The 22218-nt window shown below is 37.2% G+C and overlaps 1 protein-coding gene across 1 annotated transcript in view; it reads right to left on the reverse strand.

Moving 5' to 3' along the window:
• APCDD1 (APC down-regulated 1) overlaps positions 1 to 20902 on the reverse strand; it is a 32328-nt gene extending 11426 nt beyond the window's left edge. Inside the window, exons 1-3 of the mRNA XM_039339220.1 lie at positions 20146 to 20902; positions 7683 to 7860; positions 5704 to 6235 (exon numbers count right to left, since the gene is read on the reverse strand). Of these exons, the coding sequence (XP_039195154.1) occupies positions 5704 to 6235; positions 7683 to 7860; positions 20146 to 20203 (768 nt within the window). The 5' untranslated portion in view covers positions 20204 to 20902. The remainder of the gene's footprint in view (positions 1 to 5703; positions 6236 to 7682; positions 7861 to 20145) is intronic.
• Between the last annotated feature and the right edge of the window lie 1316 nt (positions 20903 to 22218).

Raw genomic sequence — 22218 nt, forward strand, 5'->3', positions numbered from 1 at the left:
CTTTCTCTACCACTTGTGTTACCTCCTGGTGAAGAAAACCAATTACTCAGTCCTAATTAAATGGCAGAAAGGAAGATTCAGGCTGCCAGTTTTATTATTCTTTCTTTCTTTCTTTCTTTCTTTCTTTTTCTTCCTTTTATATCTATCTATCTATCTATCTATCTATCTATCTATCTATCTATCTATCTATCTATCTATCTATCATCTATCAATCGGGATATCAATGTCTTAGAGCAGTGGTTCTCAACCTTTCTAATGCCGTGACCCCATAATACAGTTCCCCATGTTGTGGTGACCCCAAAGTGGGTGTGGCCACCAATAAGAGGGAGTAGGACAGCTAGGGAAAAGGGAAAAAAATGGCGGACAGCGTGGTTTGGCGACCCCCATGAAATGGTCGTTCGACCCCAAATGGGGTCCCGACCCACAGGTTGAGAACCACTGTCTTAGAGGATATGGGAGATCAAGAGATCAGTATACCTTTCAGTGGGAATACATGTAGACCCTCAAACTTTGTTCTCCATTTTTAAAAGTAAAACAAATGACTTGGCCATTATGTTGGACTGCTGGTTGTGGGGAGTCCCCAATATAGGAAACAGAGAACCAAAAAGGTCAGGAGCAACCCAAATTAAATAAATCTAAAGTATCAACAGTGAAGCGTTTACCAATCTTGGAAAGAAACATCAGCATCCCTAGAGAAAGTCCCTTATTAACAAGGCCCTTGCATTTACTAACCAACAGAAAATAATACAAAATGAATAATACAAAAAGTTCATTTAAATTAGCTCAAGATTGATGGATGCAGAAAGTTGTAAATGCCTTGTTCAGACAGTGTGGTGTCCACCTCTTTAAAAGAGACAGTGATCAAGCTGTTCCTGAAGAAACAAAACCTGGACTCAGTGGATGAAAACAGTTGCATACTCTAATGGTCAATACCCTCTTGCTAGGCTGGACGTTTGTGTAGGTGGTAACTGATCAGTTACATATTTTCTTGGGTAAAAATGATTTCTAGATTCCTTTCAAACTGGTTTCAGATTTAGCTATCAAAAAGAAATCATTTTGGTCACCCTGTGGAATGATCTGTGTCAGGAAAAAGATAGAGATAGCAATCCTGTTGGTTCTCCTCAATCTATCAATATCCTGAAAATATTGAACATAGCGTCTTGTTGGACAGACCATCTGAGTTGGAGGTGAAGACCCTGTACCACGGTATTTCTGATCCTATTTCAAGAGCGATTTCCAGCTGCTTTATGGCAACTGGGCTATGGAATCCCTCAATTTTAAAGTTTTTCTAAATTCTCTTCTTTATTATAAGTAAGCTAATATTTATGTTTAAAATTTAAAAACATTATCAAGCAAGCTTTACTAGACAGATTCTCTACAATTGATTCTCTTCAGAGAGTTTTCTTGTTTTTGTGTTTGATGGCCAAAAATCTGATGTAAGTAGTCGATTTAATGTCTTTGTTTTCCAATTCCAGAAGCAACTAAGATTAGAACTTTTAAATATAGTCTAGTATTTAGAGTTGATTTTCATCAGTGTTGCTGTGGGTAATGAGAAAAAGAAATTCAAGACAGAAGGATAATAATTATGCAAGCCATTTTATATTTAATGTTAGTCTTGTTTTATGCTTACCTCATAAGTAATCAAATTACAGTTGTTCACTTGATAAATATTTCGGCAAAGGTTATTTTATTTTATTTCTTTTACAAGAAGAGGTACTGGAATATGACACATTTCCATGAAACAGTATCATATATGCTTTCAAAATAATTACCTCCAAGAAGAAGAATATACATAACTTATACTGTTATGTATAAGAATATACATAATATGTTCATAACTGTTGGGGTAAAAAACATCCTGGAGGCAAGTTTAATATTTTAAAAAGTAGGACATGGGAAAAGTAATAGATGCTCTTTGCAGCCACATGAATTCTTTCTTCAAACTGCAATTTTACTTCAAATAGAAGTTCTACTTTTGTTTAAGTCTTATCACAGCATTCCCAATTTTCCCATTAGCTACGCTGGCTAAGCATTCTTGTAGTTAAATGTCTGGAAGATGCTTTGTTGGGGAAAGCCGCCCAATACGCCCCCCCCCCTCACTTAATTGCACAGTCTGACCCAAAGACTTTAGAGTCATATCTGCACTTTTGTTTGAAATGGAACATTACATCAAAGGGCTCTGGATCTGAGCCAGACAGCCAGTCCCTCTGTTCTTTTATTGCATATTCATGAAAATAAAACAATTTGTAACACTGCATACAATAAAATTATATAGTCTAAAATATACCATATGCTTCACTTAAGTATGCACTGTCCAAATTTATACTACAAAACATTCAGAAGGATTAATACAGTTCAACCAGTGGTGGGATTCAGCCAGATTGCACCACTTCGGCAGAACCGGTAGCTAATTTGTTGTTGCCCAGACGCAGAATGGACTTCCGGAAGCGGCATCCACACAGAGAACCGGTTGTTTCCATATTTGAATCCCACCACTGAGTTCAACCAAGAAAAAAAATGTTGCTTTGGTTATAAATACTTTATAGGTTCATTCAATCGCACTTTATTTTAAAGGGTAGGCCAAATTAATTATGATCATATTTTCATGATACGAAAATGTTTAAAGAATAAACTTGAAGTAATCCTGAAAGATTCTGTTGGAATTAACTGATGACAACTCTGATTTCAAATGTGGTTACAATTGCAATGTACATTCCTTTGAGATGTCATCAGAAAAGATGTACAGCTCTAAATGTGAAACTTTAACAATATATTCTCATTATTCTATTATATTCTCATTATTCTATGTTTTTGTGAATAGCTTATTGAGGGGCTGTGGCTTCAGTTTTTACTACAGCTAAAATGTTTAAATGCCTCTTTAAACATATTGTTAACTCTTCAGTTGTCATCTTCTTTATGAAGCACATTCTGTAAGAAACAGTCATCTGATTCCAGGATCGCATATAGTTTAATACCGAGTTACTTCCTTAATACTCTTAGTGGACTTCTTTGGATATCAGGCTTTCCAAAATGTATGTATGTATGTATGCATATATGTATATAAAATAGTTTTTCCTGCTGTAAAACTCCAAGATAAGAAAAAATATTACTAGGAAAGGTGTCATAATGATTATTAGACATAACCATAATAAATATTAGAGAAGCTTGTGGTAACACCTTACTCAAAAGAAAAGTAAATCTTACATTGGTGTGTTCCACTGCATTGGAGTCACATGAAATATCACTAAATTATCCCATAATGCAAAAGTAAATATACCAGTGTTATAAAGTTAGCAACTTTAATATATCTGAATTTTAACTCCCAGAATCCCCCATCCAGCTGGGAAGTCCAGACATTTTAGTATTTCTAAAGTCGAGAAACACTACTCTATGCAATCTTAATTTCATGACCATCAGTACCACTCTCTGTATTCTTGTCAGCTCCTCCCAAGTTCTCTTCTTCCTCAAATAGATATCAAAATAGGCAACTGTTAGGCCTCTTTACCCTACCTGTAGTATGAAAGTATATTCCTCCTGCATGGTCCTTCTGATCCTCCTGATCAATAAGCCAAACTGTCAGTATGCTGGAATGATCCTCATGTTATTTTGAAGGACACATGCATCACAACTTGAGGAACTCTATTTTAAGCTTTTGTCTCTGTTGTTGATTGCCATCGTTTTCTCCCCCCCCCCCATTTCTGTTTTCTCAGACATGTTTTTTTCTTTCTTTCAGTAAAAATCTTCCCCATTAGCATGAACCTTTCTGGGGCTTTAATTATAATCACACTTCATGCAAATATCAAAACCTATTGTTGATGTTGCATTGTAATGTGGTGGGCATTGTAATAATTATTACAGTATTAACAAAAGACAAAAAGAAAAAAGTTGATAGGTGAAATAGAGAAAATGCTATTAAATAATTTCAGGAATTGCTTTCATTAATTTTTTATTCTTCTCAATCTTGGATGCTACATTTCAGTCAAGACTTGTAAGACAAGAATTTTATTCTTTGATTCACACAAGGATATGCTTATCCTAAATCTGTGTTATTCCATTCTGTTATAAACAGTTGCCCCTTTAATTCTAGCTGCTATAATTGGGTTTGTTTCATTGTGACTTATGATCTTCTAAATCAAAGGTGGGGAACCATGGACCCTTTATACCTGTGGACTTCAATTCCGAGAATTCCTGAGCCAGTCAGGGAAGTTGAAGTCCATAGGTCATAAAAGGGCCATAGTTCCTCACCCCTGTTCTAAATGGATGCCATTTCCCTCCAATGAAATGATCGAGAACCAAACATGCTTGGAGATTATATAAATCAGAGGTGGGAACCAATGGCCCTTTTATGACTTGTGGACTTCAACTTCAACTCCCAGAATTTCTGAGCCAGCAGGAATTGAAGTCCACAAATCATAAAGGGGCCATCATTCCCCACCCGATATAAACAAATGCTGTCCATTGAGGAGGATTGCCCATATTCTGCTGCTTTATAACATTAATTCCTTTCAAAAGGAAAGCACTAGAATTTCCGTTTAATAATTTCCATATTTTCTACAATTTTGAGGGAAAAGATACTATCAGCTGTGCTGGCTGGTAGACTAATACATTTTAACAAATTGTGCCTGAGTTGCTTCCCCCGATATGCTTCTTCCTTAGGGGGGAGGGGGTCAGAGAGGAGACAGTTACTGATCACATGTAAGCCATTCTGAATACATTTTGGATAAAGAGCAAGGAGAAAATATTATAAAGCAAATTAAATATATAAAATACATAAAAGATGAAGAAAAGTTAGGCTTTGAAAAAATCTTATGAAATGCCCTTTGAAAATATTGAAAAGCAATGAACTACTATACATTATTTACTGTTTCTTTTTTGCAATCATTATGAAAATCTATACAACAACTAGTTTGTCATAACCTTATTCTACTTTTATCTTTCCTATACATATAAAGTACCTCACTTTTAATAAAATATGAAATATGTAATTGCCTTTCAGGTGGGTGGTTGGCCACACAGTATATTTTTCAGTTATTCAAGAAATTTTGCAATGTATACTCTTGTAACTATCAGACAGATTTTAAAGAGCAGAAACTTTTGAGAGTATGGATCAATGCTTCCTTGCCACCAAGGAAAATATTCTGCCAAGCAGCAATGCCTGCAGGATCTTGCTGTTTTCATCAAAATGACAAAAGCAATATTATTGCATTCTGTCAGCAAGCTCCATCTCTTTTGTACATGTATGTTGCACTGCACTACATCTATTAAAGACTCAGGGTCTATGTCATGATACTGCTTTTAATATTCTGAACCCCACTTCCCCCTCTAGATGCCACTGCTGTAAATATATTGAAAAAAATGATACATTGCAACATTCTTTCCAATTAAAACATTAAAAACATAAAACAGATTTGATCCTACAAGTCTGCATCCAAGGTGCAAATTAGAAAGACACGAAAAAGTGGAACACAAGTGATAAGCCAGCAAACAGAAAATAGCAGTTTGAATGTCAGATAAGAAGATGTAACAGTGAGGATAATAAAGTTTAGAAGGCATAACTGACAGACAAGACAAGCAACCCTGATAAGGAATACAAGTGAAAACAGATAAAACCTGCATGGCATCTGGATTTAAGTTTTGGGCTAAGTAATTTAAAAACATACTTCATTTACATGTCTTAGAAATACAACTGAAATGTTCACATACCTTGGCATTTTGGAGTGGAGATTGATAACTGGATGGGCGATAATACATCCTTTGAGCAGGATCTGTGTGGATATCTCCAAGAAACAGTTCTTCTACTAAGTGATCTAAATTATGGTGCAAGTATTGTTTCTCTACTCGAATCAGTTGAAGTTCATGCATAGCAAAATTCAGTGCCTTTGTGCACTCATAGCCATTCTCTTCTCTCCATAAATCATAGCTCACGTTCTGCTCCCAAGGTTTAGCTTCTGTTACAAATCCAGGACAGGTACGGTTCACCAACTGATTTAGTTTATCAGCTACTGCCTCATTATGGCAGATGATCTGAATGTTATGCAATTGATAATCCGCTTCGGTCCCTCCTCGGATAATCCAGGATGCTTGGCGAAGGCGGACTTTACCACGGATAACTAAGGTATAGATTGGGGTGGTACACCGATTGCTTCCATAGTAAAACTGATAAGCTTTAAATGTATTGTTATGGTAGAATCTGTAGGATCTTGTGATGAATTCTGGACCTGCTCTAACTTCACAACTACAGTCAAACATAAAAAATAAACCCTTAGTTAAAGTATGAAATTATAAAACTTAGTTATTGTCAAAACAGGTTCGGGAGTTAATACATCTCTAAATAACAACCTGTTCATATATAGGACAACGATAATTGGAATACTTGAACGTTAGTGTTTGTATATGTAACAATATTTGCTTTGATTTCTTAACAGAACCCTTTTATTTCTCTTTATTTCTTGTTTATTTCTCCTTTTTTATATACTAAGAATTTATGGTATGCTGTATGGAGATATTTTAATGAAATTTCTATAAAGGTGCTTCATCCACATTCCTATCAAAATACTGAATCATCTTCCAAATTTTAGATCAGTAGTTTAAATGTATTCTAGATTAATAATGTAACATATGCTACACTAATATATTAAACAAACACCTGTATCAAATAGTTGTATACAGACTATAAATGCAAAAGATGATGTATGAAATGAACCATCTTGCTGTTAGCCAATTATAAATAAGAAATAATTCACCGAAGAAATGAGCTTCTATAGCTTCTATCAGAACCTTTTACGGACTTGAATGAAGACTGGTATTTATCGAAGTAATTGTCCTATTAAGTTTAACTGTGGCTTTTGTCTGAATAATGACTGCTGGATTAGGAGTTGTAATCCTAAATATATAATTTAGAGTACCGTAAATGCCGGCGTATAAGGCGACCCGGCGTATAAGACGACCATCTTTATCGCCGGGCTGTATTCCTGGAACGTTGTCTTATACGCCGGAAACTACCAGTATTTCCGGTGTATAAGACGACTCGGCGTATAAGACGACCCCCGTCTTTGGCACCGAGTTTAGCGCTTGCGGAAGTCGTCTTATACGCCGGCATTTACGGTATAGCATAAAAGAAGACTATAAAATAAATCTTACTCTAAAAGAACATCTATAATGTCAATTAAACATTTACACATGCTTGGGTTGTCAACTGAAACTTGGTAATTTCAACTTATTAATGAATTTGTACAGATGTCAGAAGACAAAACATGAAATCATGAATTTATTCACCAGATCCTATAATACTTAAGTTCCAACAAGAGAACAGCATATGAACAATTTTATATTATGCTGCAGGTTCCAAGTAAGGAAAATAAAAAATATTTAAAATGGCTAAAACACAGATTGTGGTCACAAAATTCTGCAGCCAATCACAACAACCACTTTGATACTTATGGAGAGAGAGGGGGGGAGGGAGGCAGGGAGAGAGGGAGGGAAGGGATGGGATAGAGAGGGAAGGGAGAGGGAGGGAGGGGGAGACAGAGAGGGAGAGGGAGAGAGAGAGGGAGAGAGAGAGAGATTATCATTAAGGGGAAGAAAAAAAGTAACGTTCCCAAATCCTTTAACTGATTGCAAGTTAAAGTATTTTAGCTTGTAGTGTTTTCCAATATGATCATTTTGTCTGCCTATAAACTTACCCAGTAGAGACCCAATGTCCCTCAATTATGGGTGGCATCTGTACAGTAATTCGAGCACCATTGTGAAGATGTTTCAGCATATGATGGCACTGTGATTCCTTGAAAGTTCGCCATGCATTCTTTTCTAATGTTTGAGGAGAAGCCCTGCTGTCGTGAAGTGCAGAACCTTCTCCCAGCCCTGGATAATCAAAGATGAAACATAAACATTCTGGTGAATTTAGATTAATAAAAAAATAAATGTATAAAAAAATAAACTCCAGTTGTTGGCAATGAGAGATATCTTCATGTGTGAATGCAGGCCTCTAGAAAGTGACCATCTGTTTGAAAGGGAGATTACAATGAGCGTAAATTTTAAAAGACTGTAGAGCAGTGGTGGCAAACCTATGGCACTAGTGCCAGAGGCGGCACTTGGAGCCCTCTCTGTGAGCACGCATGCTGTCGCCCCAGCCCTGCCTCCCCCGTAACCCCCTCCTCACCAGCAGCCCCCCCAGAGAAGAGTCACCCCCGGGTGCGGCCCATGCAGAGCTGCACAGCCAAGCACATGGCAGCTGGGCAGCAGATGATGCTGCTGGGTGCGAGTGGAGGGCGTGGCCACCATGGTGCTGCAGGGCTGCCTGGGTGATCTGCAACATGCCGTGGATGGCCCTGAGGGTGGGCGGGATGAGGGCAGGGCGGGAGCGGGCGGAGCAGGGGCTGGGCTGGTTTTTGGGCATTCAGTTTCTAAAAGGTTCGCCATCACTGCTGTAGAGATATTACGAAAAGTTAACTGACTGACAGATTTTAATCCTTGGACCCTACATATAAGGAATTACATACATGCTATCACTACACTGAAAAAAAAAGCTTTGTGCAATGCCCAGCTTCCAAATTTAACAACTTGGGGTTGACAAATTCAGTTGAAGCCTATTCTAAAAAATCCTTTTTGTCAATAAATGAGTGCAAGTGTCATATTTGATTTTATGTGTGCAAATATGGATACCTGTCAACAGCTATAATTCCTGCTTCCCCAGCATTTTGCAGAGCTGGGGTGAAAGGAGTTAATATTGACTAAATTAATGGCTATTAAATCAAATTAATTACCAGTAAAATAATTTACTCTTTTTACAAAAGTAATGAAAGTTTACCTATATATTCCAACTATTCTTTGTCATGCACAAATCAATATTACATATTACACACACACATGCGTGCATGCGCACACACGCGCGCACACACACACACACACGTCCTCATGCCTGGCAGAAACAGCAAAATGAAGAAGAAATGGTCATAGGAAAAAGAAGGAAGAGAAACAGGGAGGAAAGAAAAGAGACACCTGTTTATGCATTTTAAAAAGGGTTAAATTTCATAGGCAAACAGCCCTTCCAAGTTACAAAATAATCTTCAAAGGCATCAGGAACATCTGCCGGGCCTTTTGCACGTCATAGTAATTCTTTTTTTTGCCACATTTTTTAAAATTAGTTTATAATATAAAATACAGAAATACAAAAGCAAATAATAGGAAAAGTACGAGAGGAAAAAGGGAAAAGAAAAAGAAAAAAAAGGCATTGATTTCCGATTCCCTTTGGTGCAGTAGAATAAGAAGTAACATCAAACCTCAATTTTTTACTTTTACATAACATTATAAACTAGCCATTTCTATAATAACAGACCTATTTAATCAGTAAAACCCAAAATCAAAGTTTCATTTTTTTCCATCTCAAGCAAATTCCAGAAGCGGTTTCCAAGTAGAAACAAAAGTACTTGTGTTTTTTTCTTTTATCAAAGCAGTCAATTTAGCAATCTCGGCTGACTCCATCAGCTTTTGCAACCATTTGTCTATTGTGGGGATTAAAGTGTCCTTCATTTTTGTGCATAGAGTAATCTTGCTGCCGTCCACATATATAACATCAAAGTTCTCCCCTCAAAAATTTCCAAGTCTTTTTCCATTAAACCTAAGAGAAAGTTTCTAGTTTTATATTCACTTTGAGAATCTTCTGTATTAGACTATGAGTCCTACTCCAGTATTTCTTTGCTTTATCACACATCTACATAAATGATAAAAAATCCTTTCTTTGCATTTGTTGTTAATATATCATCTATAAAAAAATTCTTTTAAATTGTAATTTTAAAGCTTTCATCCACATATTCTCCCATTGTTCAAGCTTTATATTACATCCAAAATTCCTTGCCTACTGAATCATACAATGTTTTACATATTCACTTTCCAAATCAAAGTCAATAATGTTTTGTAGACCCTAGCAATAGGTTCACCACTACCACACAATGGGGGTTCCAATTCATTTTTAACAGAGTCAAACCCATAGCTCTTTTTGTCTAGTTTAAATCTTTCTTTCAGTTGTAAATATGTAAACTAGTGGCAGACATGTCCTTCTGATTCTAGCTCTTTAGATTTGAGGATAGAATCACCAAAGTTAAAAGTTATTATTTTACCATAAGTTCACCAGTCCAGCTTTGTCACCATTTCTTTTCTAAAAAAAGCTTCTTGGGGGGACATCAATACCTTATTTTATATTTGTTCCAGACTCTTAGAATGGCACATCTAACAAAGTGATTGTTAAAGTCAACATTTACTTTAACCTTGTCATACCATAAATAACTGTGCCATCCAAATCTTAACTTATGGCCTTCTAAATCAAGTAGCCTCTTATTCTGGAGGTAATTCCTTTATTTTCAACACCCTCTTTTGTTCTCATTCTACAGGAGTGTTTTTTTAAATAATCAAATTATTTTTTATTGCAGATTCCAATTTCTTTCTCTGTTTATATTTAAATGTCTTGTTTATGCTAGAATGTATTTAGAAATTAGCTTTTATATATATTTGGACAATTTATAGCAGGATTAACTTACTTTCTAGGTAGCACCGATCTGTTAATCATTGTAAAGGGAAAACCAAGTCTTTATGCTCTATTATATACTTTATATACAGTATACAATATCCATAAAACACTTCATACTGTAATACTTTTTAAAAAATATAAATCCTTTTCAAAGTTGAGCTATAGAACTGCCATTTAGTTTTTTTTCTACTTCATTTCTAAAATTCTGAAACTGAAAGAAATCCGAAATGATACAATTATACAAAAATTATATATTCACACCCAATATATGCACAGATCTCAAGATTATACTCACTGAAGTTACAAATATTTATGCAAGGAACATCTGGATAACTATGTATAAGATAACACTGTGCAATTAAAGGGTAAATATTTTCACGAAGGGAAATCAAGACGGCCTATTTGATTCCATGGTTCGATAGGTTTAGCACATACCAGTTTGGTCTAGTACAGTGTTTCCCAAACTTGACCATTTTAAGGCATGTGGACTTCAACTCCCAGAATTCCACAGCCAGCAATGCTGGCTGTGGAATTCTGGGAGTTGAAGTCCTCATGCCTTAAAATGGTTGAGTTTGGGAAACACTGGTCTAGTAGTTAAGGCACCAGTTCAGAAAGCAGAAGACTGGGAGTTCTAGTCCACCTTAGGCCGGAGAACCAGCTGGATGAGACATTGGGCCAGTTACTTACTTTCAGCCCCACCCATCTCACAGGATGGTTGTCAGAAAAACAGGAGGAAGAAGTAGTATTATGTAGGTTCACTACCTTGAGTTAGTTATACAATTAATACAAATAGGATATAAATAAATAAAGAAAACATATAACCAGTGAATATTCACTCTGTTATGACAGTATTGAAATAAAGTTTATCTTTTGCAACATGCTTTTTAGAGCAGAAACTTGTCATACGTTTTAAAAAATTCTGAGCTACATGCAGTGGGGCTTTTCTTTCCCCTGCATCCTAAGTCGTTGCTGAAAGGACTTGCTTTAGAATATTTGTTGCTATATTGCATTTGTTCATAATTTTGGCCAGCCATCTCTCTCATCTGTCAAAAACCTTCAATACAGCCACCCGGAGTAAGTAGGTAAGTAAGTAAGTAAGTAAGTAAGTAAGTAAGTAAGTAAGTAAGTAAATAAGGAAGGAAGGAAGGAAGGAAGGAAGGAAGGAAGGAAGGAAGGAAGGAAATAAAATAAGTGTCGTTAATCATGGTATCCTTCTGGATCAGCATAGGATATTAGAATGGGAGGGGGGAAATGGTGTTAACAGTAGTTTTCCTCCTCCCTTTGGGGTTGATTCCAATCATATTGGTAGGGAGAGAGGTCTAGTTTTAGGCCTTTGCTTTGTGAGGTTCCTTAGAGCTCAACTCTCTCCCTACTTTTATTTCACATTTATATGAAGTCTCTAGATGAGGTGGTTCATTGGTAAAGGATTAAGCAACATCAATATGCTGATGGTACTCAGTTGCACATCTTTATCCCTGGCCAACCAAGTGACTCCACCTAGATTTTTTCCCAGTGTTGAAGGCTGTGACGGTCTGGAGGAAGAACAGATTTCAAAACCAAGTGATTGTGGGTTTTAGGGCCCCTGAGATTTGAGGATTTTCCAACCTTTTTTTTTAATGGGATAGTGTTTCCTTAAACAGAACTGGTACACATTTGGGATCTTCTTGGATTCACAGCACCTATTTGAACAGCAAATGGTTGCTAAGACTAGGAAAGTCTTCGAACAAACCTAGGTTATGCACTAATTGAACCATCTCCTGAATTGGGAAGCTCTGTTCACGATCCCTCAAACTTGATCACCTCCTGTTTGGACTACTACAATGCAAAATATACATAAGTATCCTTGAAGACCACCTGGAAGCAACAACAGGTCCAGAATGAAGTAGTGTGGTTAGCTTGAGGGGCTCTTCTTTGAGACATTGGACTAGGATGTTAGACAAGCCTGTTGAGTTAAGACTGGTTGTGCTTAACAATAGATGTCCTTTTTAAAATGTATTTTATTGCCTTTTGTTTATGTGTTTTTCAGCTGATGTTAGCTGCTGAGAGTCACAATTGTGAGTTGGATGGCCATACAAATTGATTAGTAAATTATTAATAACATAGTAACTCTTCCTACTTAAACCAGAAAGAAGGGAGATTGCACAATGTTGGAACAAATATTTTCCACGTGGAGCTAGTTAATGAAAGTTTCATGGAGCTCTAATGACAGTAACTTATTAAAGCCAAGTTATTAAAGGATAATCTTCTTTAATGTTTTTCTGAAATTCTGTACCTATTTTCCCTATGTGGCTCAGTAGATACCTTCGTATACATCCCTTAAAAATATGTATCCTTTCGCAAGGACTTAATATAAAATAGAAAAACTGCAAAAGATACTGGAGAATGGCTAAATATGTTATTTTTGGCTGAGCAATTACTATATTCTTGTTTTCTTGTTTATGTTTAAATCTGTGATTGTGATGCAAACTTTGTTGTTGTTAATTGCGAAGTCGTGTCCGACCCATCGTGACCCCATGGACAGCGTTCCTCCAGGTCTTCCTGTCCTCTACCATCTTCTGGAGTCCATTTAAGTTCACACCTACTGCTTCAGTGACTCCATCCAGCTATCTCATTCTCTGTCGTCCCCTTCTTCTATTGCCCTCAATCTTTCCCAGCATTAGGCCCTTTTCCAGTGAGTCCTTCCTTCTCATTAGATGGCCAAAGTATTTGAGTTTCAACTTCAGGATCTGGCCTTCTAAAGAGAAGTCAGGGTTGATCTCTGATGCAAACTTACTAAAGGAAAAAAAGATTATAAAAGGAGAGGAGCTATAACTCAGTAATAGAGCATATGATCTGTATGTAAAAGGTCTTAAATTTAACCCCTAGAAGGATTATAAAAAAATATCTGGCCTGAAAAGAAGGGATGTGGTAAGTCAGCAAAGCAAAAATAGTTATCAATGGTGATAGACACATTGGGTACAATCCCAAAATAGCTGGAGTACTACCATTGTGTTGACAAAATCATCATCAGTCAATTGCAAAAGGCAGCTTTGCTTGGAACAGCTTTAAATATAACACCATCAAATAACATCTGCCTATCCTAGGTCCTTGGAAAAGACTTGATAGGTTGATGAAATTCCAAATCCTGTCTAAACATCTGGCTGTGTGACCAACTATAATAATAAACAGCTAAGTAAATGAACAGAATGCAACAGTTTACTGTGTCCCATGAAAATCTGTGGCAGAGTTTGTTAGGTAATTCAGTAATTTACTAAAGTAATTAAGTAATTTAAGAATCTTCCAAAGTTTAAATAATGTAGATGAAAATTCTTTAATTTCAATTGTTCAAATATTTAGTTGACACATATTTTATCACCAAAAGACAAAAGTTTTTCCGCAACCTGCATCCTTAGTATGTTAGTCACATTTTTATATTATATAGGAATGTCTTCAATTAACAAGGATGTTTATGTACTTACAAGATTGCATAAATAATAAACATAAAAAACAAATTTGACAGAATAATGTATTAGAATTATAATTATGACATTTAATATAGTTTAACAGAAGTTACTTTCTAGGATGAATGGCTGTCTGAAATGATAATTTTACTGAAAATTCAAGAGTGGGCCTTACTTTGATGCTTCCACAGCCCAAATTCTAATTCTTACCACTGGATACATTTTAATGTTTTGTTTAAGAAAAAAAAAAGAGGGGAATGAGACCCTGCTTGATGAAATGGTTAAAGTAGTGAGCTAGATACTAGGAGATTGTGCATTCTAGCACAGCTTCAGGCATGAACCCAGTTGAAAGACTTTGGGCCAGTCATTCTCTCTCAGCCCTAATAAGAAGGCAATGGCAAGCCACTTCTGAAAAATCTTGCCAAGAAAACTGCATGAACTTGTCCATGTAGTCAACAGAGTCAAGACTAACTTGAAAACACTATATATATTTATGTATATATCACTGCCCAGACAACTTTAGATTGTGTAACTTGCTATGTAGACACTAACGTTATAAGGAAAAAAACAACAACGTTCACAACAATATCCACAATGTTCACAAAAATACATTTTAAAAGTAATTACAATAGGTATCATATACTGTATGTATTTGCCATACAGTCTGGTATTTCATGTTAACTAGTTGGAAACTCAATATAACAATATCAATTTTATTTTGAGAAAGGAAATATAAAGCAAGCAAAATTGCATTCAATATATAGTATGAATGTTAATTATTTTGGAAAGGAGAAAAAGGGAGAAAGAGAGCATCATCTCAGTAACTTAGAAAATGACTTTTAAAACCCTACATTTATTACTTGTTGAATTTAAAGAAGTTTGCATCATGTGACAAAAATTTTCTGTTCCAGAAATTCAGATTAAAATGAGCAGTAAAATGAATTCAGAGTCTCTGTAACAGAAAAATTCTGTCACATGATGCAAACCTTTAACATTCAACAAGCAATAAATATAAGATTTTAAAAGTCATTTTCTAAGTTACTAAGATGATGCTCTCTCCCTTTTTCTCCTTTCTTTAGTCTATGTAGTGAATTTTCCCAATTTACATTTTATCCCATTACATAATGTCAGTAGATAAGGAAATTGATTCAATTTTTAAATATATAGCAGAGTTTCTGTATGTTTGATATAAAATGTATAATAAATTATGAATTGCCACATATAATCCCACTGGTTAGATACAACTATGTAATCTAGTATCTTGACAGATTTTTTTCAGTTTTATCAGTCATTAATGATAAATGTCAATTTTAATAGTTGACTGGAAGGAATAATTTAGCTTGAATCTTCCATAGAAAAAGCAAAATCCTAAGACTGGGATATAATATTATTATTATGCAGCTGCGACAGATATAATCTTCCAGACAGGATTTTCAAGTTTTGACCAATGGTGGAATCGGAAAAGATTCAGAGAATATGAGTCATAGAAATAAAAGACAAAGACTCTCCATGTTTAGAACAAAAATCAAAGACATCAGAAGTCCATTTAGATTATCTCTGCCATCTGCTTCCAACAATGGCCTGCCAGATGCTTATAGGAAACCCACAAAAAAGACATGGGAGGCAATGTGTGTGTTTGCATGCAAAAAACTGAAGTTCAGAAATGTACTGTTTCTGAATATGCAAACTCCCACACGATTATTAGGGTTAATTGTCTGATAAATCTAGTCTCCAATTAATTCAACAAATCCATCACATCTTAAGGCAACAAAAAATGTTAAATTAATTATATGTGATATTTATATCCTGTCCTAAATTAATTATTCAGGTAATCCTAAATTTATATCTCACCCAACCAGCAGCATTTGAAAAATTTGCATCAGATATCACATATATTGGGTTATAATAAAAGCAACAGAATTGCTTATAAAACCAACTGAACTCAGCTCCACTATCTTTTTCAGAAATTATTTGATTCAACTTTTTGCAAGTGACAGTATAGTAAATAGGATTGTTTGGAGCAGTACATGACAAGTTTAGTAAAGAAACCTTGTTCTATAAAGCCACACTGATTTCAATTTTTGCAAATTGATTCTAAATGTTGTATAACAGGGGTCCCCAACCTAGTACCGGGCCGTGGCATGCCAGCAACCGGTCCACACAAACAATGAAAGCCCCATCTGCAGGATACAGGCAGCACACAAAATCATGCTCTCTTCGGTCCGCGGAAAAACCTCTCTCCATGTAACCGGTCCCTGGTGCCCAAAAGATTGGGGACCTCTGTTGTATAAAACTCACCTCAAGCCAATAAGATGGATAACAAAGCACTTATTCTCCACTAGCAATAGATGTACCACAGATGAGTCTCAAAAGAGAACAGAATGCAGATAGTCCTCAGCTTACAACCATTCATTTAGCAACTGCTTGAAGTTACAATGGCACTGAAAAAAGCGACTTACAACTTGTACTGGTCACATGGTCACATGATCAAAATCTTGTCAACTTGTCAACCAGCATGTTTTTTAATGACACTCCCAGAGTCTTGTGATCACCATTTGGTGACCTTCCTAGCCAGCTTCTGACAAGCAAAGTCAATCGGGAAGGCTGGATTTGCTTAACAATCATGTGATGTGATTCACATAACAACTGCAGTGGTTTGCTTAACAACAATGGCAAAAAAGTCATAAAATCGTGTGTGACTCACTTAACAACTGCCTTGTTCAGCAATGGAAATTCTGGTCCCAATTGTGGTTGCAAGTTGAGGACTAAAGTTGCTGAGACAGTAAATTATAAATGTAATGACATAATATAAATAAGCATTAAAATATCCTTTTATTTCTCCCAAGCCTTTTTGATACTATATTTGGTGTATCTCACACACACACACAAACACACACACAAACACACACACACACAAAACCAGATTGAGAACCCGCAATCTAAGGTAGAGACCCCAACTAGGGACCGGTTCCGTAGAGAGAGGTTTTTCCACCTGGACCAGAGAGTGCATGGTTTTGTGTGCTGCCTGCATCCCACGAATGGAGCTTTGCTTATTTGTGTGGACTGGTTGCTGACATGCCCAGTACCAGTCCATGGATTGGGCGGGGGTTGGGGACCCCTGATCTAAGGGATATTAGTTCAAGGAGAAAAAAATGAGTTCAGACTTTTTAAGGACAGTAACAAAAGGCTTAAGATACATACCAGAAACTGACAGATTCTTCAGTTATCTGCATTATATAAAAAATAGAGGTGGCAGTTGCCTTACTCTATAGATTCCTTTATTCATAAACAAATGTCACCATTATGAATATTACATACGTTTAGCAACAAAAAAAATCACTCACACAGAAGAGGCCAGCACTGCCCATTCAATTATCTGTTCTTACTTGAATGCAAAAGGGTTATGATTTTCTATTACGTTCTTCACCTCTATGTTTACTGTAGCCTCAACAACTGATTCTTTCTCCTCCCTCTTTTTTCTTTTCTCATGTTCCCAATTTGATAGTACTCTGAAGGAGGGACAAGCAAAACTCCCCATTTCAAATTCTCTTGGCAGCGGCTGTTTTGATCTGACTACTGGCCTTGATTTGTTTCATATTTCAGCCAAAGTTTAAAACAGCTTGGTAATTCTAAGCAGATGAGCCTATGAGTCTAACCCTATAATTACACCTTCTCTCCTTACTTAGCCTTTAACTTCAAATCTTCTGTTCTGACTTCTAGACTCCCAGACCAGAGAATTTTAAAGTACACCTTGGCATCCATGCAGGTCTGTTTCAACCAGACATATTTATATAGTCTGTATATGTTGTGCTGAGTTATTGGAGGAGAATAAGTACTTTTTTAAAAGGCAATCCTTTTATCTATGAAATGACAAGTTACCTAGAAGGTACAGATTTGTTAATCATGATGGTGTGGCATTTCTGCATCTGACAGTCCCAAACAGATGGGAAGGTAACAACTATGTGTTTAAAGCACCTGTATAAAAACGTGTGTGTTCAAATGCTAATGTTAAACTAATTTCTATTAATTTAACAGATACTGGACAGATAATTTAACAGATTCAGATACTCATTTATCCAATGAATAAGCATTTCTATGAAATAACATTTAGGGTAAAGTGGAAAACATAATGTTAACTGGACTAGAATTCCAATCAGTCATTTATCCTAGCTGAAAATAGACTCCATAAGTGGAGAAACCAGAGATTCCTCAGCTATAACTTAAAATATTACAAACTTTTATAGACATTTTAAATTGGAGATCACCAAAGCAAAAATGTTATGAAAGAACAAGTCTTGCTTCAGAATATTAGCAATATTCCCCTATGGATGTGTGGGCTTTTTGCACAGTTGAATTTCCCCTTACATTCCTCACTGATTCAAACTCTCTGAAATTTGCTTTAGTGCAAAAGGGAAGCAACACACAAAAAAATTGTTCTGTGGGCAGATGTCGGTCCAGTAATAGATGAAAAAAACTAGATACAATCAACCTGCAGTTGTAATCAAAGTATTCAGAATGGGAAATACAACACAGATTATGAAGGACTCCTGAACACTGAAGACATTCTCCTCATATTGAAGACACAGACAATAAAATCACAAACAGAATATTAAATGTGAAAAATATTTGTCAAATAATAATATAGTAATGATGACATATGAAGCAGCTATGATTATTGGAAGACACTGGAATTTTATCAGGGGAATATGAATACCAGATTTTGCAGCAAGAGTAAAAAACTTTTTAAAAAACTGAAAATAAGATAACTATATCATAACACTATTACAGACATGTATGGTATTACATCATCTGCAATTTTAGTTACAGTTCTAGATAGCTATCGGATCTCTAAAATGACATTAGAGCAATGGAAAGGGCGCGAAAATGATGCAGTTATTATCTTCCATTTGAGAAAAGACTAAAATAATGGACTTGACAGTCTAGAAAATAAGAAAAGTGAAGGGGATAATGACAGAGCTACATTACATCATTAATAGTGTGGGATAACATTGCAATGCATGTTAATGAACATTAAAGTCAAGGCAGGCCAAGAAATGTATTTTCTTACATAGCATGTACTTTTCTAGAATCCATTACTACAATATGAGATTATGCCTCTGTTTTAACATGAATTTAAAAGTTTTGGCAATGATTAAGTAGAAAGTATATGTTTAAATACAGTGTTCGGTACTCTTGGATACCAATGTTGGGGTCAAAACTACAAAAGACCAGTATGGGTCCTTACTTGTTTGTGGAGTGCTGAGCTATGCATTGCTGGGAACAGAATGTAAATTCTACAAATGCTTGGGGTGATCCTGTTGTTACTTTTATGTACATAACTTTTAGACTACCCCCACCCCCCAATTAGAATACATCTTGGTATTTCATCATTAAATGAAAAAGAACTGTGACTGCAATGTACCATCATTTTATTAGTGAACAATGCATCTGAAGCAAAAACTGGTTTGGATCAATGGCCTAAGACCCTTTTTTCTAGGTCTTCTTGGATGTAGAAGTCAACTTGGCTTCTCTATTAAGCCCATATGGGGTGATAGTAAGGTAGGCATTTAAGAAAATAAAAGTGGGAAGTTCTTTTATGAAACTTCTAAACAGGCAAAAATGGGACTATATTAATATGGATAACAAAGCAAAATCTCAGTTCTCTCTACCTAAATATTGTGTTAGATCTTTCAGGATTTTATATATCAAATATGTAACGGATAAAAAACATGGATGCATCTATACAGCAATTCCTTGTTTTGGAGCTGACATTTTTAATAAAAAAAGTCAGCCTCCCAAATGTTGCATATTTAAATTGTTCGCCAATATGCCTCTTTCAGTTTTTTCCAGGGAAATAAGAGACCTGACTGTCATGAGAATATTGCCAATAAATACCAGGCTAACGTCTCTAACCATATTCTTTTCCACTACAACACAAAATATTCTTTTCCACTACAACACAAAAGGCTTAAAATGACAGAAGATAACCCATCGTTAAAGGGAAAATTATTTGTTATCCAGAAGAACAGGTTAGTAACACATATGAGTTTGAAGTTGAGGCAAGAATTAGCCTTTCTAGCCGTACCCTAAATCTGGCTAGAAAGTGCAAGAATTACTCTTGTTACAAGAATAACGTAAAAAGATTATTACAAATGCTCTTCTGTTTCTTTCTGGAGTACTCACCATGCAAGAGCAGGACTAGGAACAGGTACCCAACCAAGATGCAACAGGGACAGGACATTTCCAGCTTTTCAACAGCTTCTCTATTCAGAACTTTTCTTTTTTGCGCCCTTAAAAAATTAAATTAAAAAAAACTTCTCTTCTTTTTTGCTTTAATCCCTTTCTTCCGCACCGCTGAAGTTCCTCCAAATCCCCCAAGTCCTCTCACGCACACTAAGCTGCAAACACCCGCTAATAGCAATAGTAATCGTAAAAAGGCAAAACCCAGCGCAAGAGCGAGCGAAGGTTCTGCGCAAAGGATGAAGTCCAGGTCCGCGCGCAACCCACCTGGCGGGATCCAACCTCCCCCCCAAGCGCTGGCACCTCTCCCTCCCAACTCGGGGCGAACTCCAACTGCAGAAAGCAGCGCGAGGCTCCGGCGTTTTCAGGCAGCTGCCGCCCTGGGCTTCAGTCTTCCAGCTCTCCCACCCACTCGCCGACCAAAACTTTTCAAGGGAGGCGGTCCGCCTCGTGCCGGCCGAGGCGGCGAGCTTCGGGCGCGCGCCGAAGCTCCCAAGGCTTTCCCAATCCTTGGCCTTCCGAAGCCGCCGCCGCTGCCTGCTCAGGCTCAGATCACGCCTCGGGCGCCCACCGCCGCCTTTTTTTCCCAAGCGGTTTTCCCTCCGCGTCTCCTCCTGCGGCTTTTATCTGAAGCGCTGCAGCGGCGGCGGCGACACCAACAACTACTCCCCTTCATATTTCCCTTCCCGGCCGCAACCCCAGAAGGAGGGGTCTGGGTGGCCCGGGGCGGGGCCGGGCGGGGCGAACTGCTTGCCGCCTGAAACCGGACACCGTTGACTTGAAAGGAGACTACAAAGAGCGGAGAGGCTTCGAAGGGAGGATCCGGCAGTTCCTGCCCAGGCTGCGTTCCCGCTTCAAGCCCTCCTTTGATCATGGGTACCAAACAAGTCGGGGCCTAACAGCGGATGACGTTAGAGCCAGATTTTGAAAAGGGGGGGTTTCCCCCTTCCCCAGAGAGTAGTCCTTTTGCTGCAGAAGAAGAACAGCGGGGAGAACAGCATCTTTAAGCTAACAAATTTTATTATACTCCTGAAAAAAAGACAGCCCTGTGTCTTGCTTCATGCACACCTACTGAGAATAAAACTAAATCGCGGTCTCTGTTCCTTTCCCCTGCCCGTTCAGGAGAGAGGAAGGGTCTCGGGAAACTCCAGGTCTTCTCTGTCCTCTCTGCCCTGGGAGTTGTGTCTCGTATACAGAACATAGAAAAGTGTGCAAACAGCGGTGGAGTCCATTGTTCCCTAATTTGGGCACTATGTCTGCAGGGGGCATGGACCTACCGAGTTTCTGGCAGGCGAAGCAATCTTCCATCAGCCCAGCCTCTGACTGAGAAGGAATGAAAGCAATTTTTTTCTTGTTGACCGCAGAGGTGAATGAGCAGTCTTAGAGAGTTATGTAGCCCAGTCTTGCCTCAAGAGTACCAGGTGTACATTGTTGAATAAGCAGTTATTTGTGCCACACTGAGAATTGGTTGGGTTGGGTAGAAATGTAATAAATACAAATTTTTTTAAAGAGATTCCATAAGACTCTTGTGTGTTACAGTGGGAAAACCCACGTTTTGCCCCAAGATTATAGATGAAGCCTATTTGGAGTTGAGCTTTACTCCTGGTGAATTCATACCCATCTCCATGTGAAATTTTTGGCGAAAGTACAGAAATGATTTGCTACTCTCATCTTCTGAACTGTTTTTTCAACTTCCCAATCCATCAGGCATTAACCAGTTCCAAACTTCCTTAGCAGTTCAAAAGAAACCAAGCTCTAGATCAGTGGTTCTCAACCTGTGGGTCGGGACCCCATTTGGGGTCAAACGACCATTTCATGGGGGTCGCCAAACAACACAGTCTGCCATTTTTTTCCCCTTTTCCTTAGCTGTGCTACTCCCTTTTATTCTATTGGCTTTTGAAAGCCAATAGAATAGACTATCTTGAATAGAGTCTAATTCTATTGGCTTTCAAAAGCGAATAGGAATTGTCCAGGCTGTCTCTGCCCTGCTGAGCCCGCCAAAAGTCCCATTCTGCA

The sequence above is a fragment of the Crotalus tigris genome, unplaced genomic scaffold (assembly GCF_016545835.1).
Source record: "Crotalus tigris isolate CLP2741 ecotype Arizona unplaced genomic scaffold, ASM1654583v1 scf7180000017731.4096049, whole genome shotgun sequence".
NCBI classification, from domain to species: domain Eukaryota; kingdom Metazoa; phylum Chordata; class Lepidosauria; order Squamata; family Viperidae; genus Crotalus; species Crotalus tigris.